Source organism: Lutjanus erythropterus, chromosome 20 (genome assembly GCF_056507025.1).
Source record: "Lutjanus erythropterus isolate fLutEry1 chromosome 20, fLutEry1.hap2, whole genome shotgun sequence".
NCBI lineage: Eukaryota > Metazoa > Chordata > Actinopteri > Lutjaniformes > Lutjanidae > Lutjanus > Lutjanus erythropterus.
In genome coordinates, this window is record NC_139336.1 from 27809101 (window position 1) to 27827961 (window position 18861).

General features: G+C 40.0%; 1 protein-coding gene across 5 annotated transcripts in view; it reads right to left on the bottom strand.

The window, feature by feature from the left end:
• Positions 1-18861, bottom strand: part of arhgap24 (Rho GTPase activating protein 24) — a 103319-nt gene that overhangs the window by 3365 nt on the left and 81093 nt on the right. For all 5 annotated transcript variants that reach the window (XM_084745321.1, XM_084745322.1, XM_084745324.1 and 2 more), the window contains 5 exons: positions 13896-14018; positions 6571-6778; positions 2430-2562; positions 733-806; positions 517-638 (listed from right to left, as the gene is read on the bottom strand). In XM_084745321.1, the coding sequence (XP_084601447.1) occupies positions 517-638; positions 733-806; positions 2430-2562; positions 6571-6778; positions 13896-14018 (660 nt within the window). The remainder of the gene's footprint in view (positions 1-516; positions 639-732; positions 807-2429; positions 2563-6570; positions 6779-13895; positions 14019-18861) is intronic.

The following is an 18861-nucleotide window of genomic DNA, read 5'->3' on the forward strand; positions in this document are numbered from 1 at the left end:
GGCCGCAAGTGATCGACTGCTTCGATTTGAAATCTTGTTTCTCCTCAGACCAATGTATGTTGGGGGTCATGTTAATGTTAATGTCTTTGCAAATCTCCGCTGGTTGCATCTGACAGTTGTGGTGGCATTGCAGTAGGTGCTTCACCACCCATTGCCTGACGGGGATCTGCACTCTACTGAGTGCACTTTTCTAGTTTATTTATTTATTTCAATTAGGGGAAGCAAGCATCTCCATATTGATTAAACTCTTTTCAGTTTACATCACTAAAGATGGATTTACTCAACTGAGATCGTGTTTTAATTGTGCAACAGATCTCTGCTTCATTTTAAAATCTGTGTTTACATCTTTTAAACCTAGTTTTGCTAAACTCTGATTAGAATAGCTCTTAGATTAAATGAATCTTTGTTTAAAAGGATGTTGTCCCTGCTAGTCACTGTCAACTGTCCAGGTTGAAAAAGACTGAAGTTACCCTTTATGATCAACATAAAAAACACACAACAAGCATAAATACTGACCTTCCATAATGGCTACTGGATCCTCAACCTTCGGCCTCAAGATATTTGGCCCAAAGACTGTGGCCAAGTTTTGGACGCTCATTTTATTCACTCCTGAATATGACTGGACTTCATCTAGAAATCTGTCAAACATGGAAAAAAAAAATCAACATTTCACTGTTTGATAAAGCTCACAAATAGAAATATTATCCATCCACATTAAGGATCAATAAATACCTGCAGATGTACTTGAGTAAGTTGTAATTCACTGGAGGTAGACATTCAACAAGCCTTCTCAACTCCTTCAAACCCTGCAGAGGACGGACACGTTTTAGGTCACGTAAATTAAATTGGGAACAATAATGCATCAGTTCAAACTGAGAGCAAATAAAATAGAAAAAATCACACCCACAGAACAAGCAGGCTTTGTTCAGACTGCAGGCCTATCAGTTTCTCAAATCAAATCTTTAAGGAGGACCATCTGCTGCTATTTGCAAGTGATCAGATCAGATCTGTGTGTCCAGACGTCACCGCCCGAACTGCATGGTTGCTGTGGTAACAACGAAGGCATCAGTAACTGCACTGGGGACGCGGCTTTCCATTGCGGGGGCAAAAGAAATGTGGATCCATCATCTCACCCTCCACGCAATCATGCTGTCATGTCGGTGCAGAGCTCTTCCGCCATCAATTTATTTCAGCATCTGTACGAGGACTGTTGTCATTCGTGCTGCTCTGCCGGCAGCAGCATCAGTTCTCACTCTGATTTGACGCTGTCATTGTGCGTTGTGTTGTGAGTGACACAGAGGACACTCTGAAATCAGATTTGCACGGCCAGAGCATCCAGCATCTGTAGAAATCCATTTGGAATCACATTTTAAAACCACCTCCAAATGAGGCTTGATTTGATTTGCAAAAATTGCATTTCTTTTTTTTTTTCTTTTTTGCTGTCCAGACTTTCTTAAAATCAATCTGGATATGCCAAAAAATGGATTTGGGCTGTCTGAACAAGGCCATAGAGAAAAACTCAGTGACTCACTCAGTGAAAATGAGACAAAAAGACACATATTCAACAGAGCTTAAGAAACTGGCAACTACAAGACAAACATTAAGTCAGAAAACATGTTTTTCTCAGCAATTAATCAGGCTCATTTAAAGATTTTTATGAAAGCAAGAATTTATTTCTTTGAGGGAGCACAACTAAGTGATAAAAAGACTAATCATTTTTCATCTAAAAACGAAGAACCCTAAGTTATTCCTTTCACTTCCTGATGTATGTGTACAAAGATATGTTTACTCTATAATGAAATGGAAGTTATTAAACAATATGATGATTTATAGACTTTCTATCTCTGGTTTTCTTACTGTTGGACTCGTCAACTTGTCTAAATTAAAATTTTTATTTAATCGACAGGGAAATTTGTCACCAGGAACATCCCTATTGCTGACTCTGTCCACAGCGGTGCATTGCTTAGCTTCCGTGCTGGTGCTCCTGTCTGCTTCTCCAAACTGGGGGCGTGTCAACAGCCATCTGCTGAAGGTGATACAGTCGATATCGATAAGTACCTCACACAACCCCACTTCAAATAATCTGAGCTATCCCTTCAAGTGAAAATGAGAAAAAGATGTTTTGAACACTGTGAGGAGGCAGGAGACTCGCCTCCCACTGTGATTCATGCCTTTTAGTGTGAAAGAAATCCTATTTAGATGTTAGAAGTCAAGACAGCCACAACAAAGTCATTGTGAGAGAAACAGCAGAGCGGAGCATGGACGACTGCGCAGCAAGAGGTCACTTTTAATGCCGCGGAGCAGGACTTTGGATGATTTCTTGGTGGAGCTTTTCAGCACTAACTTCAGTGGACACACGAACTGAACTTTAAAAAAAAACTTTTTAAAAAAGAGGAACAAAGTGTGTGAGAGGCAGTGCTCTTTCTCACCGTTTCATCATCTTTGCTGAGAAGCTTGGCGCAGGCCAGGAACTCATCATACTTGTGGAAGGGGATGACGGGCTCCGGCAGCTCTCTGAGATACAGCTTCAGTAAAGAGGCTACTGTATGCACATCTGTGTTACTTGGAGAGACAGAGGAGACGGAGAAAAAGTGGGAGGGTTGAGGTTATTATTTATTACGGGTAGATGGCACGTAGGCAAACACAAATCATCAGCACTCCTGCAGCGAGAGGACCGTTGGGTGTGGGTGGAATAGAAAAGAAAAATAATGTAAATATTGTAAGTGAGAGAAAACAAAGCACTTCAATTTGTGAGACAGGGTGCAACGTGTCATTCTCTCCCACGGGGGGGAAAACAATGTCTGCAGCCAGCAAAAAAAACAACAACATTAGATTTCAGCATGTCAGGGGATTATTTTAGCAACCTATGTCTAACAGAAAGGTCTACCTTGCTTAACTAGCTGGCTTGCCAGAAATGACACCACAGAAACACACACAAGAAATACATTGATATTTACAACAATTTAATCAAATCAAACAAAAGATCAAAATCAGACCGTTCACAGCTTAGTTAGCTTCAGCCTCTACAGAACAAATAAGCAACTGCGGCTTGAATGTGTGTCAGATCCCACAGTTACTGCTTGGATCCAGTTTAATCTTTTTCAAGGCTTCGAAAAACTTGTTGTAGTGCGTCACACCACACGGCACCTTTTAGGTATTTTTCCGTTGTTTGCTAGCAGACAGAAAGGCACTTTCTGGAGAGTGATGGACTTCCCCTCCGGTGTGGACGGGACTCTCTCTATAGCTCTACATTTTGGGAAATGCACATTCACATTTTGACATTTGTAAGAAAAGAAAAGACTGATGCTGCTCTTATCTGTCTTTTAAATATTAGGCTACAGATAATAATCATTTAGCTTAGCACAAAACCCAGACACAGTTACTGTGAAGTCGCCGGCTAATGACAGACGAAGCTTCAGACATCACCGTTGCTTTGGAAAGTGCTTCATTCAGTTTGTGAGTTTTGAAAGTTTTAAAGCTAAACGATGTGGTCGGCGCATTAGTGGCACAAGAAGAGAGGAGAACAATCGAGAAAATTTGTCAATCTACATTCATAATTGTGGGAACATCCTCGTGAAACCAGGTAATTATCACTTTCTTTTCACGTCAGATGTCGAGGAGGAGGTGGAGGAGTGAAACTCGATGAAATAATGCTGAATTTAATCAAGCTGCTCCTCACTTGGTTCTGCTTTTCTTTTCTGCCATGTCACACTCTCGACTCCTCGGGCTGTTGTAGACTTTGCTCAGCGAGTTTTGGTTTGATTTGCGGGTGAAAAGTCGTCACTGAGCTGCGTTCGGTTGTGCACATGGGAGGTGTTTTCAATCATCCGTCTTATGCACTGTTGTCAGTGTAATGTCAGATTAATATCAACCATGTAGTTTAAAAATATGAGCCTGTTTTGTGTTGCTTTTTGGACAACGCAGAATTATTTTACTGCAACATATTGCACAATATCATAGATTTATCCCAGCACTTCTGAAAAGTATACAGATTTAATAACACACAGGTTTCATGGACTTTTATTGCACACAACTATTAATATCACCGGGGTGTGATGGTGCTTCAGCCTTAGTCTTGAAGGGCTGCTGTAAGTTTTACAAGCCACCAGATGTCAATGTGTTGGCTGAATCTAAAGCCCTGAAGCTTCAATTTTTTTTTTAGCCAAAGTAGAAAAGAAAAGCTCAAAGCTTCATGAGGCTTCATCTCCAGCTATTTGAGGTCACTGAAGAACTTTATGTGGGACAAGTGGACAAATTAAAGCAAGCAAACAGGAGATAAAGAACAGAAAACCAGACAGGTAACAACAAAAGCAGGAAAGGCAACAACAACAAGAGCATGTGGATGATCTGCCAAAAGGCGAGAGGATTTCTACTGTGGGCACTAATGAGCCAACGAGGGGCAGCTGGTGAGGCAGGCAGGAGGTTACAACAGCTAATGAGGGGATCGGCGTGGTGAGGGACAGTTAGAAACAAAAATCAAACAGGTAGAGACAGAGTGGAGATCTGTCATTGTGCAGCTGATATATAGGACGTGGTAAAGCGTTGATATATAGACCGGACGCTGACCTGTCTGCGTTTTATTTATGGTGATCAGAGGACATGGGAGAGCGAGGCGGATGAAGTGAAAGAGGGAGGAAGAGCAGAGAAAAGGAGATGTGAAGGTGGTGTGTTCCATCACTCGCGCGCTTCTCTGTCATCCTCAGTTAAGGATGAAGGTTGTCGCATTATAAAACGTCTCTCTGTCTTTCAGTACAGCCGCCTACGCACCGCAGAGTGTAAGTTGCCAGCAGAATTTTAAGACTGTGGAGAATTTGTACTGACATATTACAACTTGAGTTTAGGATTTGACCTTCTTGCTTTCATTTCAAAAGCCTACCAAACATTAAAGCTTTTTTCCCACCCATTAACATCTGCACAAATATGAACACAGGTGTTTTCACTTGTTTAGACTGATTAGACCTCTGCCAAAGGTGTAAATTATGTAAACTGTTCTGCCCTAAATGCAAACCAGTGATGGTTTTATGTTACTTTTCAGTGGAATCGCCAAAAACAGTAGATTTTCATGCAAGAGAGAAGAAAATCTGCTTGAATTTTTCACATAAAGTTCCACTTTAGTTAATTTTGACATTAGAATTCACACCAAACAGCAAAACATCTTTACAGCAATGAGAGAACAGAAAGACAGAGTTCAAGGTGGAGGAAACTATTGTAATTTCTTAGCTGTGCATCATCATCCACTTTTATTTTCCCTCCTCTGTAGAAGTACGTAAACTTCTTCACAAGAGACATCGTTTTCGGACAGTTATGAGATGGACGTTAATTGTACACGTGACTTGGATAACTAGCTGTCTAGCTGGGTTACAGAGCTGGGCAAAACCACCACTTTAATAATGATTTCTGAATGCACACAGCCCAGAGAAGAGGTCTAATTAAGCAGATTAAAACATTTGTGGGGGTTGACAGAGGCTCTTTTAATTGTATAACATGATCAGTGCCTACACTTGCTAAATATCTGTTCTAACGCTGATGCATTTGCACTTATAAAAACTGTCACTAATGTGAGGTGGCAGCAAATCAGCCCCAGACTCCCTTAAAAAATCACAGCGTTTTGTGAGTTGTTGAGTTACGTGATATGCTATAAACTTTGTGAAACACTGTCTACGACAAATTATTACTCAGTTGTCCTCTCTTGTAAATTTGGCTCGTTATACATTAAGTTATTCCTTTCTTTGCATAAATGTGTTGCAGTACTGGCTTGTAGGCTACTGTGTAACTAGATAATTTACCTGTATGAGCCTTGTTAACAGCAGATCGGCTGAACACACTTGTGTCTTACTGTACCATTCATTTCCCACCTGGATTGCTTTCATTTTTCACGCAGTTCTTTCATGCAGTTCAGCACAGAATAGACGTGTAGTCAGCAATTTGAGGTGTGTCTATACTTAAAGTTAGCTAAAACCCAACCCTCTGCCTGTCAATGCCATTGGAATAAACATAATCTGTGTGGAGTGATGTGGTCGAAGCCTAGACACTGCACTATTTAAGTTCTGCTGCTGCAGAAAACATTTTGAAAGACGTGAGTTGGCTGACTGAACTGTATCAATGGTTTGATGTTTGCAGATGTCAGCATGTTGTATGGATTGTGTTTTTACCGACCACGATCTGAACAGACGACCTCCAGATCATATTCAGATCACAATACATTTACACCTTGCATTAACATGTACTGATATAGCTCACATTTTAAACCAGGTGTTAATTGGGTCTCATCCTTCTTCCTACATGTATTTCTGCATGCACATTATATGTAGATGTAGAAGATACTTCTTTTACACTGTTCAGAAAGAAAGTAGGTGAGAAAATGTCCCTTTGGGTTTCTTTTTTCTTTTCCAAAGTTTCTGATGCAAAACTGATACTGAAAACCTCCATCATTCAAGTTTTTTTTTTTTTTGTAAACTTCTGGAGGGGGTTTTGTTCCCGGCCAGCAGGAGCACCTGTGAGGTTTCAGAGGTGCAGAACTTGACATATCACCTTAACATTAAAATGCACTGAGCTCGTGTGCATCCTTACCAATCAAAAGAGGGTTTCTCTCCACAGTCGAAGGCATCCTGCAGCTCTTTGACCAGGTTGGCCTGGCCTGGCAGCCTGAATAGACCCTCCTCCCGAAGGCCCCACTGCCGGATGAAGTCCACACACTGCTCCACCAGCATAGGGGCGAGTTTGTTCCCAAACCGGCGCTCATACCGCACAGTTTCCTCCAGCTTCTGGCCGAAGATCCCTGTAACACAAAATACGAGACTAATAAATGGCAATGCAACAAAAAAAAAATGGGTGATTCTGTTTTTGCCAGATATTTGAACATTTATTCATAGCATGCAGGAGGAGTTCAGGAGTTCAAGATGCTGAGAGCAGTGTCTCCATGGTTTAATAATGTTTTTATCACACATATATATTATTTAGTTCTCATTTTACAGCTAAATTATTTAGAGTAAGATTCAGAAATGACAAAAATTATATTTGATCCTCTGAAATATTTATACTGTTTAATATCCTGAACTATTCAAGCGTCTTTCCCAAGCATTTTCTCAGAGAAGTATAAAAAACATTCACCTCGCATGTGCAGCTTAAGGCACTTCAAAGAGAGCAGTTAAATCGATTGAAAAGGGGAATAAAAATTCTGATAAGGCCGGTTAGGCGGCCCAAGCAAAAAAAATATGTACACCCACAAAGCTTTTTTAGTCTGATGATCAAATCTCTAACTTCCTGCTGAGCACCTCTCGCCTTTTGTCTGAGGCAGTCGCCGTAGAGGGGAAAAAAAAAAAAAAGGGGGGGCTGATTTCCATTTGCAGCCGTCTCATGTGGATGCAACACAAGAGGGGATTAAGGCAGCCTTCCTGAGAGATTTGGATCTGCATACTTTTCCGGTCTCCAGATACAGACAGAGGCTACTCACACACACGGACACACGTGGTACGACGAGGTACCGTACGGCGGCTGAATTAGACGGAGCTTAGCAGGACCCTCGTGCTTTTGACAGCATTTGACGCAGCAAATGTAGTTTAAAAACAACTGGTGTTAAAGGGATAGTTGGGATTATCTGAAGTGGGGTTGTATGAGGTACTCATCCAGTCAGTTCATTACCTACAGAGAGGAGTCCCAGCACAATAGTTTACCAAAATTAGCACTTATATGTAGGTTTTTGTTGCCTTTTGTTTTTTTTTTTTTCTGATCTGTGCTGGAAAACAGTTGTCTGTGCAGGAGAGCAGAGAGACGGGTGTTTTTAAAAGTGTCTCTGCAATCAGCTCTCAGGACTTTTGTTGCTTCTAACTGAATCTCTGTGGTTTGAACTTCAGTTTCTTTCCAGTGTCCCTGTTTGTACTTTCAAGTATCTGCCTTACTTGACTGTTTTATGTTTGCTGAAGCCAGATGTTTAGTGGGTATTTTGTCTGGTGAAAAGGGGTTTAAGCAATGTACCACTGTGGACAGATTCAGCAGCAAAATGTATTTTAGCCACTTAAAAAAGGCAGGCTTCAAAAAATCATTTTGAGTGTGCGCTATATTTAACAGGAGAAATTTTTCACTGCTTTACTTTGCTGTCAGACAGCCAATTCCAATGGGAAACCATCATTATTAAAGCCATAATACACGCCCTCATGCTCAACCAAACTCCATTCAAAAAAAGAGCAATTTTACCTCACAGTACACAGGAGTTGTTGGTCTACCACTACCTCAATCAGTTAATTTGTTTGTGTTATTACATGATTTTGGTTTATCTAAACTAACCTTTTATAGCACAAAAGTCACATAATAATAGGAACAAACTAACAGACTGAGGCAGCGGTAGACCAGCAGCTCCCATGTTCTGCGAAGTAAAATTACTGTTTTTCCAAAGGAGTCTGGTAGCTTTGAAGATAGCGATGTTTCACTTATATAAGAGCGGTTTCCGGTCGGAAAAGCAAGGCACAGTGGGAAATAATCAAAATATATCATAAACTTGATATAGATCTTCTTAGATTGACCTTTTATAGGTGGCTAAAATATGTTTTGCTGTTTTGATCCTGTCCACGCCAGAACATTGGTCAGCTTCCTACACCTCTACACCTGCTGCTTGTCCAGCTGGGTGCATGTCAACCATCATCTAGGTAGTTGATACACTGATGATAGATAAGTACCTCATACAACTCAACTTAAAAGAACCCAAACTATCCTTTTAATGTCAAATTTAGTTTGTATCAGTTATTTTGCACTGTATATCGGTGCATACCATAAACTCAAAATGTGGCTTTTCTGCTAAACTAATGCAAATGGATGAAGTGATATACAGCTGTCTTTTCACTACTAACATGATGCTATGTTGTCATACTCACCCCTCTTGAAACTGACACAACTTGTAAGCATCCGGAAGAAACTCCTATTAATAAGTTTATGATAAGATAACATACCAGAGGTGCAGACTTTGAAGTGCCTGCATTCTAGCATTTTCCAAAAAGCAGCCTCAGGTTTTGTAGTTATGATAGAAAGTAAAAAGAAAAAAGTGCAGAAATAAAAGGGATGCATGAATTTGATAGTAGGTCAGTCAAGCTGTCTTCGTTGCCGTCTCTCAGAAAATGTTTTTTTAATCATCTTATATTGGAAAAGAAGCTTTAACGGTGGAGTCTTGTGTTCTTTTTCTTTTCTCCTCTGGCTCAGTCACTTCAGGGACTTCAACCCAAATAAGACAAATCAGTAAACAGCCACAAATCCCCAAGAAATATTTGAAGCTGTGCATCCATTTTCCGAATCTTAGACGGATCAGAGCGAAATAAAGAAAGGACAAGGTTCCCCAGAGTAAAGAGTGATGAATATCCTCACGCATCGCAAAAGAGGATCAGAGAACAAATGAGGAAAAAGTGAGTGGATGAAAACGAGGTCATCCCTCCAGACGTTCTGGTCATGGGTCTAGGAATGTTTTCCCGCGGTCACATGTACCTGTGTGTGTGTGGACCGGCTTATGGAGAGTGTGTGCACGTGTTTATATGTATGTTTGCTGCTCCCACTGGAATGAGTTGTACCACGACCACAAAGACACGCGAAGCACATGAGGAGAACCACCTGCACTCTGCAAACACTCAACCTGAGAGTGTTGAAGGAACCTGCTGTCAGCTGCTCACACGGACTACTGCACACACACACACACACACACACACACACACACACACACACACACACACACACACACACACACACACCTACACACACACACACACACACAGGGTCCAGAGGTCCAGACACAACACAGTCTAATGTTTCCCTTTCCTATCTCCTCTTCCTTGTCGGTCTTTCTCCCTCTGTGGTGTTGCAGATGACTGCTCCTCAAATATGTGATGTGACACTGATAATAAGGCATTCCTCACTTTACTCAGTGCTTATATATTCATAGAACTCTACAGTCAAACATAACCCACACTTGCCAACCTCGAAAAGAAGGAGCATTTTGATACCCAAAAATCTGTGTTTCATAGACTTTGTTTCCTGCATTCTGGTGACATTTAAAGAACGAAAATAACAAAAGTACACTGAAGCAGCATTTCTATGTTGAATAATTTTAATTTTACTTTTAATTCACAAGAAAGAACACAGAATAATTTGTGCCTCTTGCGTGAACTTGCATAAATCCCAGGCATAAACTAATATTCATCATTTTACCTTGATTACTTTAGTTTTTGCCACTGCCTAAAAGAAAACTGACACACCAGATTTTACAAAATGAATTCCCCCACAGTCTGGTTTGGTATAACTGTAGATACAGATAATATTGGCTCATCACAGCTACACTGGTCTATCTGCATATATGCTGTCCAGTATGTTCCTATATTAAAACTTAATAATAAAATAATAATAACATAATGCAGATTGTTTTTATTTGTCAGGTTTATAAGCCATTTTTAATATGCATATATTTTGCTCTATTTTTGTGTATTTTTTAATATAAATTATTAAAAAGTTTACTGTTTCAGTGCCCTGATGTCATTTTGAACAATAACATTAATTGTTAAACTGTCTTCCATTACATATATTTGACACAAGTGTTAATCGGTTTGAGGGATCATTGCAAAAAACTGTGTTCATGTATAGATTCTATATTCTGTATAAAGAAAGGCAGCATATAGATGAACAATAGATTTTATTTACTTCTCAATGTCAGTACCAACTCTAAAAATCCAGTATCTGTCAGGCCTGAATATTTAGATAAAATGTTCTGCTCAATATTTGTTTAAATTCATGACATGGACGGAAAATGAAGCACGTCTGAGATCAGTTCCAGCAGGGTGAAATCACAACCCAACAGAACAGACTGTTCTGATTTGGAGCTCTGAGGCAGAATATAAATTGCAGGTAATGACTATTTGAGCTGATGTGAAATATCACATCAACACCTGTCTGACAAACACTAACAGACTGAAGAACTTTTCTAAGCTTTAAAGATCATAACGCTTCTGATCGGAGGAGTTTTAGGTCATTTCTGATGAAGAGAACTGCCTTTGCCTTTGAGTGTGGCATTACTCTAAACTACAGTTAATATTCATTGTAAATTAGTTGAAAACATTGGCTGTTAAATGTTGTTAAAATCAAACAAGCTAATATGACTTATGGCAGAAATGTAAGGTTGTGTGTTGTGAAAAATGTCCAGTAATTGATTAACTGATTATTCTACAAAAAATTGTGCAAAATGCTCATCATGATTTACCAGAACCCAAACTGACAGCTTCAAATAGCTTTTTTATACAACCAGCAGTCCAAAACCCAAAAAACTCTTCTTAAATGACAAAGAAAAGCAACAAATCCTCATAATTAAGAAGCTGGAATCAGCAAATGTTTGATATTTTTGGCTGAAACCATTTTTCATGTATCAAAATAGTTGGACATTCATGGAAAATCTTGTCATGACGTCTGCTATTATGTCACTGCACTACAAAAATGACACAAAAATGGATGACATCAACAAAATCAGTCTCCATTATAAGCAATAAGAGTGCACGCTGTAGTGTTTTAACATGAAGGAATGTTTAAAATGATCTTTTAATTTTCTACAACAGTTCAAATTAAAAATGCAAACTCTTAATCTTACTCTCAAATAAACAATTTGTAATTACCATGAAATAAATCTCCAAAGATCCAGATGGAGAGGCCACAGCTGCACATCTCTCACAGGTCTGACTTCAAACTTTCTCTAGTCCAACTGTTAGTTCAAGCTGCCCGCTAATTAATTCAACATCATAGCAAGTGTTGCGCACAACATGACAGCGAACCCGTTGGGGGCTCCGAGCTCTTCTGTGGGTCAAACACAGGAGCTCCCTCCGTGCCTGTCACTTTCTGAAACTGAATTTTTAATCACACTTCAGGGGCACGGACCAGCCAATCAGGGCTCAGTTAGTCTCTGCTGCTACTGCAAAATGGAAAGGCTGGAATATGTGTGTATATGTGTGCGAGAGACAGAGAAAAGCCCGGCTCCGCTCCAACTTGGAGCCACCTTTCTTGTGGCATCTTTGACAAATGGCTCGTCCTTTTGAAGAGCAGTCAACTGCAATAGACATCAAACTCGCTGCACTGAAAACAGAGGGGCCAGCTCAGCCTCATCTATTCACTGTGTCACTGAGAGCGGCCTGAGCTGCCCGTCCGGTTACAAACGCTGCGCTTGTGCCCCGTTCAAACACAATGTAGGCCAATGTCTGCCAGTAAAGTCAATAACAAACCAGAGCAGCGCAGTAGGAGACCCAGAAATCAGCACACTGAGCCCACCAAAGTCAGGAACAACTTCATGAGAAAGCTCTGCACTTCAGCTGTGAATCACAGTGTATTTGAACACCGTTTTTTGTTTATTTGTCTCATGTAATTGATTTTAACATATTCATTTCCTTTGTATATTAGCTCGAACAGGCTGGAACGGGAAGCAAAAACAAACATGAGAGTAGAGAATCAAGCAGCACAAATCTGCTGGATTTCACAATTTCACATAAAGACAAAGCAAATATTCCTATTCAAACTCAAGCTGTTTATACATCATACACATCAAGATGAAATCAAGTATTGCATATGAAGTAAAACATGGATGAGGAACAAAAGGAGGCAGGAGTTATGGATAAAACTGTGAAGGATGCCCCAAACACATTTTTTTTTCTGCACATCCCAACTGCCCGAGACATGACTGATACCATTTTCATTTTGATAGAGCAGCTGTTTAGCAGCTATGCAGCAGTGTAGCAACATTATGTCAGTTTGACTGATCTGAAGTGCACTGGGATCTCCACAAGGTGGCAGTGTGACCAAGGCTATAACCCCTGTGTGAATGCACACAGTGAGTGAGGTGGGTGTTTAACCACAAGTGTTAATCTTCAGGGCTTTCATTAGCAAGGGTTTATGGAAGTATTGAGCATAAAACATGATAAATGAGACTTGGATTATACTGCAGGAGTTGTTTGAGAGTTTTTAAACAGTGTTTTTGCATCAACAAGCCTTGATAGCGTGTTTTGGATTCATATTATCTTTGCATAGAAGCACTGGCATGTGAGGAAAAAAATCTTAACTTATATAGAAATAATTTTGAGTGAAGTACTTGGGGTGAAGCATGAATCCTAGGGTACTGTACTGAAAACTTCAAAGCTCTGTTTGCTACCATGGTATTTGAATGGCAAAATTAATATCTGACTATTCATATATATGTAAATATTTGTGCTTGTGCTACTGGTATTTTGTCGGTCTGTGTCAAGCTCGTGCTGAAGTTGCTGCTGCTGCTTCTTTCAGCGGGTTCCTGCGCCGTGTGGCCCCACGCTTCGCAGGCGCTTCAACATGAGCCGAACAGACAAAACACTACCAGCATGAATAAAAAAATCAAATAATTGCTGCTGAAGCTTCTAGGCCCAAAAAAGGTTTTTGGGTCAGCCCTGCTCCCGATCACTAAATACTGCCTAACCGATTTGGGCATCCCTAATTTGAAGGAACTGTACTATAAAAGTTATGATAAAAAATATTGACAAATGTCCTCTATTTAAAGGGTAAAACCTGTAATATGTAGTCACAATATTACAGAAGTGTAATGCACGCATTTCTAGGTGGCACCTTGGCAGTAAATGTGGTATTGCACCTGCAAAGTCCAAAGTCTGTCATGCACACACAAGGGGATTTAGATTACATTATAATCACTGTGTGTGGGGCAACCTTCAGTCCTTAGTTAAAGACAGTCTTTGCAGAGATGCAGAGATGGTGGTGAGAGCCACTCACTCACAGACTCTTATCCATCCTCCAGCACCACTGGGAGCTTTAAAAGCCACCCAAATAAACACAAAACTGGTGATACAAATAAGATAAACATGTGGCCGGTCATTCACCTGATAAAAATAAAGTTTGTGTTCACTGACCTCCACCAAAAGGCGCCCAGATGACCCTGCGGATTGTCTTCACCCAATCCTCCATGTCATTCTGGGTGCTGGCCATAAGCAGGTAGGTCTCATGGTTGGCTGTCATCCGCTCTCTGTCTCCCCCTGTTCAAACACAACAGAAACAGATGATTAAAAAATATCCTGTAGGTGGTAGCCAAAGTCTCTCTAGCGACAAAACTCGCTTTAAATTGCTTTCTTCAATGCAATCAAGATTTAGGGGACTGAAAAACTTTGAAAACACTTTAGAAGTTAAAAACAGACATGTTTTCCAGACTGGAATAACAACTTGGGTCTGCTATGTTTTTTCCTCAGAAGAGAGGAAAAATCCAGAACCTTTAAATGAGCAAATATTGTTCATTTTGAGTGTACGTGGGCTGAAGACTTCAAGTTTCCACATTACAGTTGTGCAAGTTGTATACTGGACTCTGATTGGCCCATGCACTTTGCTGCACAAAGCAGTGTAGATTCCAGAGTTTATGGGGTGCACCTGAATGCACCATGAAGTCTGTCCTTGCCTGTGTGTGTGTCAAACTCAGACAGACAGCAGCATGCCCATAAATTAGACCAAAACCCTACAATCTATGTCTTACTTTTGTATATCGCCGTCCGTTATCTGTTTGGTCTTTATAGAGACCACCGATCAAACTAATTAGAACAAATGTTGTCTGATAATGATCAGTGGCTGATTGATTGAAAGCATCAAACTCAGACTAAAGATGACCGAAGACAAAACACATCCTTTTACTATCAAACTCTGAACATAAATTCTTCTGCACAGTGAAGCTCGAACATCCAACATCCACAAGTGAAGTGACAGTAAGGAAAAGACATTTTTCAGTGGAAGCTTCAAGCTGCGTCTGACCTCCTGGTGACCAACACAGCACTGGCTTTAAATGTCCTTGGATGACAGGGTAATTTACTTCAACCTAACCACAAGGTGTCTCTAAAAATATGGCAATTTTGGACACACACACACACAAACACACACACTGCCCTTTTGACTCCTCTACTGCAATAAATCAAAAGAAATGTTTAGATGTCTGGACAGAGGTGTGTGTTCCATTAGAGGCAGTGGACTCAGATGTCCTGCTTCAACTCGTGGATAACGTCCATCAGCACTCTGCTGTCATGAGACACCGGACTGATCTGAGCGGAGGGTTTGGATCCGAGTCTGGTTGCGGCGATCGCTATGACAACAGAACCGTTTGCCCCGCTGCACCTCAGCTTTACAAAGATGAAACGAACAAACAAGGACTCACGGCATTTCACAGGGACGCACCTGCTCTGTCGTAGGAAGGGATGAGCTATTAAGAGACAAATGGCGTGTCACACAACGCCTGAATTATTCATGGCTTTGACCGCCAGGGATCCTGCTCCATTGATTGTATCACAGGATGAGATCTGCGTGTTGCATACAAAAATTATTTATAGACTGCTACAACACAACATGAAAGGGATCAGGTTTACCGATATGAAGGCCTAATGACTTAAAGTGAAGCAGAAATCAATCCCTTTATGATACAAACAAAGAGAGTTATTAGATTTTAAAGCGAAGTTCAAAACGCCACAATGAGATTACACTAACATCCCTGATGGTAATCAAAACACAAACAGTTTTAGACACTTACACACACATGCACGCACGCACGCACACACGCACGCACGCACGCACGCACGCACACACACACACACACACACACACACACACACACACACACACACACACACACCTCATGGAATTAATTTGCAAACATCTTTGTTCTAGGAAAATCCTCATCTCCACCCGGTCAACAAACGATCAAAATGTGAGGTTACTACTATCAATGTAACTATCATGAATTAGAGATGGCTGACATTGTGAATGCCGTACAACAGCGGTGCAGAATTAATCAAAATATTATTGGAACTGCAATATGGCCGAGTGTAATCTCCAAATTGCACAGACTGCATTTTTTTTGACAGAGCAAACGTGTGTGACGAAGAGCATTGTAATGAAGTACTGTGGTGCTGCAGAGATGCTTTGGCTGACAAATCTTGTTCACCGGATGTAACTTGATTTTAGTATTTTCTTTTTCAAAACTGCAAACATGATGATCCCCACTAACAGTGAATCATATTGCAATTACAATATCTGTTGAAATAATATTATTATATTGCCATATTATGCAACTCTACTGTTCAATTATGGCAAATTAATCAGTAAATTTAATAAAAAGCACAGTTTGTTCTTCAAATGTGACTTAACTAATTCAGGCTAATGTTCTGTTATTAGGCTTCTCCTCCAGCTAATTTGATTCTTTGAAAGCAAATTTAAGATTGCTCATAAGTTATCTAAAATAGGAGGTGCAGTATGTGCCAAACGCAAAATATGCAAATCATTTTGCAAAATAATTGCAAGTAGATACGTTTTCAAAACCGTTCAGCCGTAATACCAGTGCATTTTTATTTTGAAATAAAGGCAAATTGAGTTCAGGGGCAATAAATTAGTCTCATTTTATGAATGTTATTCTGCACTGAGCTTAACAATGTTTCCACTGTTTCCACACTCCCGTCACTGGTAAACAGAGGTGGGGGACTTGAGTCATGTGACTTGACTTAAGTCGCAAGTTGGAAGACTTGAAATTTGCTTGACTAATGTTAATAAAAGACTCAAATTGAATTTGACATGGCAATGATGACTTCAGACTTGACTTAGACTTCAGATAGAGGACTCAATTAAATGTTTGCATTTTTCTAGATGTATGTTTTGTTTTTGAAACATGATTGGGTGTTTTCTAAGTCAGCGTCTGTTTAAACCTATGAGAATGCAGCAGACCAGCAGAGGCCAACCTACGAAGCAGCTATCATAGCGGGCGGTTGTATAAAATTTGGATTATAGATTTGGTTTAAGTTGTTCATGAGGGTAATAAGAAAAGAACAGCTATGTGCAATGTCTGCATCTACAAAAATCAGTGACAGGATCAACAAAACATTCAACTTCTAATATATTGTGAATGTAAAAGACAACTGGGGGACTGATTCAGGTCCATATAATCAGTTAAACTGTGTGGGCGAGCTTGACCTCAGCAATGACTTGACTTGTCTTCCTTGACTTACAGCCGGGACCCGACCTGACTCGCTCGACTGTCACCACACTAATTTGAGACTCGCTCCCAGCTCTGCTGTCAAAGATTAAATGTTACCAGTGAATATGTGAGACTGTGATGAATGACGTTGGTGCATGACTGATGAAAGTTCCCAATGCAATGTGCAAAAGACTTTTCAGGGATAATCATGAGCCTGCTATGAAAACGAAGCCATAACAAATCCTCTAAAAGAAGCAGCTTTAATTGCATGAATAATTTTCAGCAAAGTGTGTTCTACAGTTAATCATTGAACAGGCCTAAGTTAAAGTTTTTCACCATGTTTTTATTTCCAAAGAGTACAATAACCAGCACTGATGGGACACACGATCATAACAGTAAACTATCCTCATATCTCCCATTCAATAAGTTGTAATATTCAAATGACAAATTCCTAGCGTGGCATCTCAGTTAATTTTTGGATTTCAAAGGGATGTAATCAACTGATGCAGATCAAAATGCCTCTGCCAACCGGACAGACCTAAAACAAACTTTTATTTTGTGGCATATTTTATCACAGTACATTCAGTCATAATCATAGCAACACTCTTTCTTTATAAATCTGAGAAAACAAGCCATTTATATTTAAAAGTTAGGTTCTGAAATCTCTAAGCACTCATACAGATACTGCAGCATTGCACTGCATAGTGCTGAGCATGTTTTTAGTTATTTGTTTCAAAGGGATACTCCCAATTTTGGTTGATGTCCAGCTCTTGTTCTTAAGTAGGTTGAACGGTCCTGCAAGTTGCTTCGGGCAAAAGTGTCAAATGAACATAATGTTGTGTTCAACCGAAAACCTTGTTGTCATGATCGAGCTAACTGACAATAAACCCAAATGTTAATGGGTTTAATGACTTGTTACTCTGACAACAGATGGATTTTAAAACCAGCGTCGTATAAGTCAGTTAAGTCCACACACTGCATGAGGAACAGGACCTTGGACAGCAGACTGTATTTGTATATTTGGAGCCAAATGTTGACAGTGAGATTGATGCTCTCTGTCAGTCTTGATGAGATCTCATTAGCAGGGAGCAGATGGGGGTGTTTGCCCTGTGTGGCATTCTACATGTTCATGTTTATCCACTGGGCTCCCTTCACAAACAGCTAAACGTGTAGAATAACGAACCTGCAGTAGATGCAGCCGATATGTCTGAGAAAGTAAAAAAGAAATAGAGGTCAGTATACAGTAAAAGTGTAACTGGAGCTAATTTCAGATATTCGGGGTCATGTTGCTTCCTCTTGCGACATAAAAAACCCTGTGGACTGCACAGTGTACTATTATGGTCTGTAGTTTCACCTCATGAAGCAGGTAAAATTATCACTTTAGGCTGAAATCCGTAACAGCTTGTTTCTAGCATTGTGCCTCACCTCGTGGGCTTAATAACATGTGTCAGCAGGTAGTGATTTAGTGCGTTTTTTGAGTCTGGAAGAACCCACTCTTCTTCCTATTTAAAGAAAGTTTGTTTGCCTTATATTCAGTGTTTTGCTCTGTCTTAACCTCAACATTACTTTCACTCAGAATTTCCCAATCGCTCCAATCAATTAATCTGCAACACTTCTGCTGATTGTATCTGTTTTGTATTATTGCAGAACTGAATATCTTTGGGTTTTGGACTTTTATTTGGACACAATAATCCCCTTGAAGACATGGTAACACTTTATATTAAGGAATACATATTAACCATTTACTAGTTGCTTATTAACATGCATATTAGGGCATACTGAATCTTTATTAGTCATTATAAAGCGCTTATTAATGCCTTTTTTACATGAACACGTTCTACAACCACTGACTAAGAATTTTCCTTCAGTAACCTCCTAAT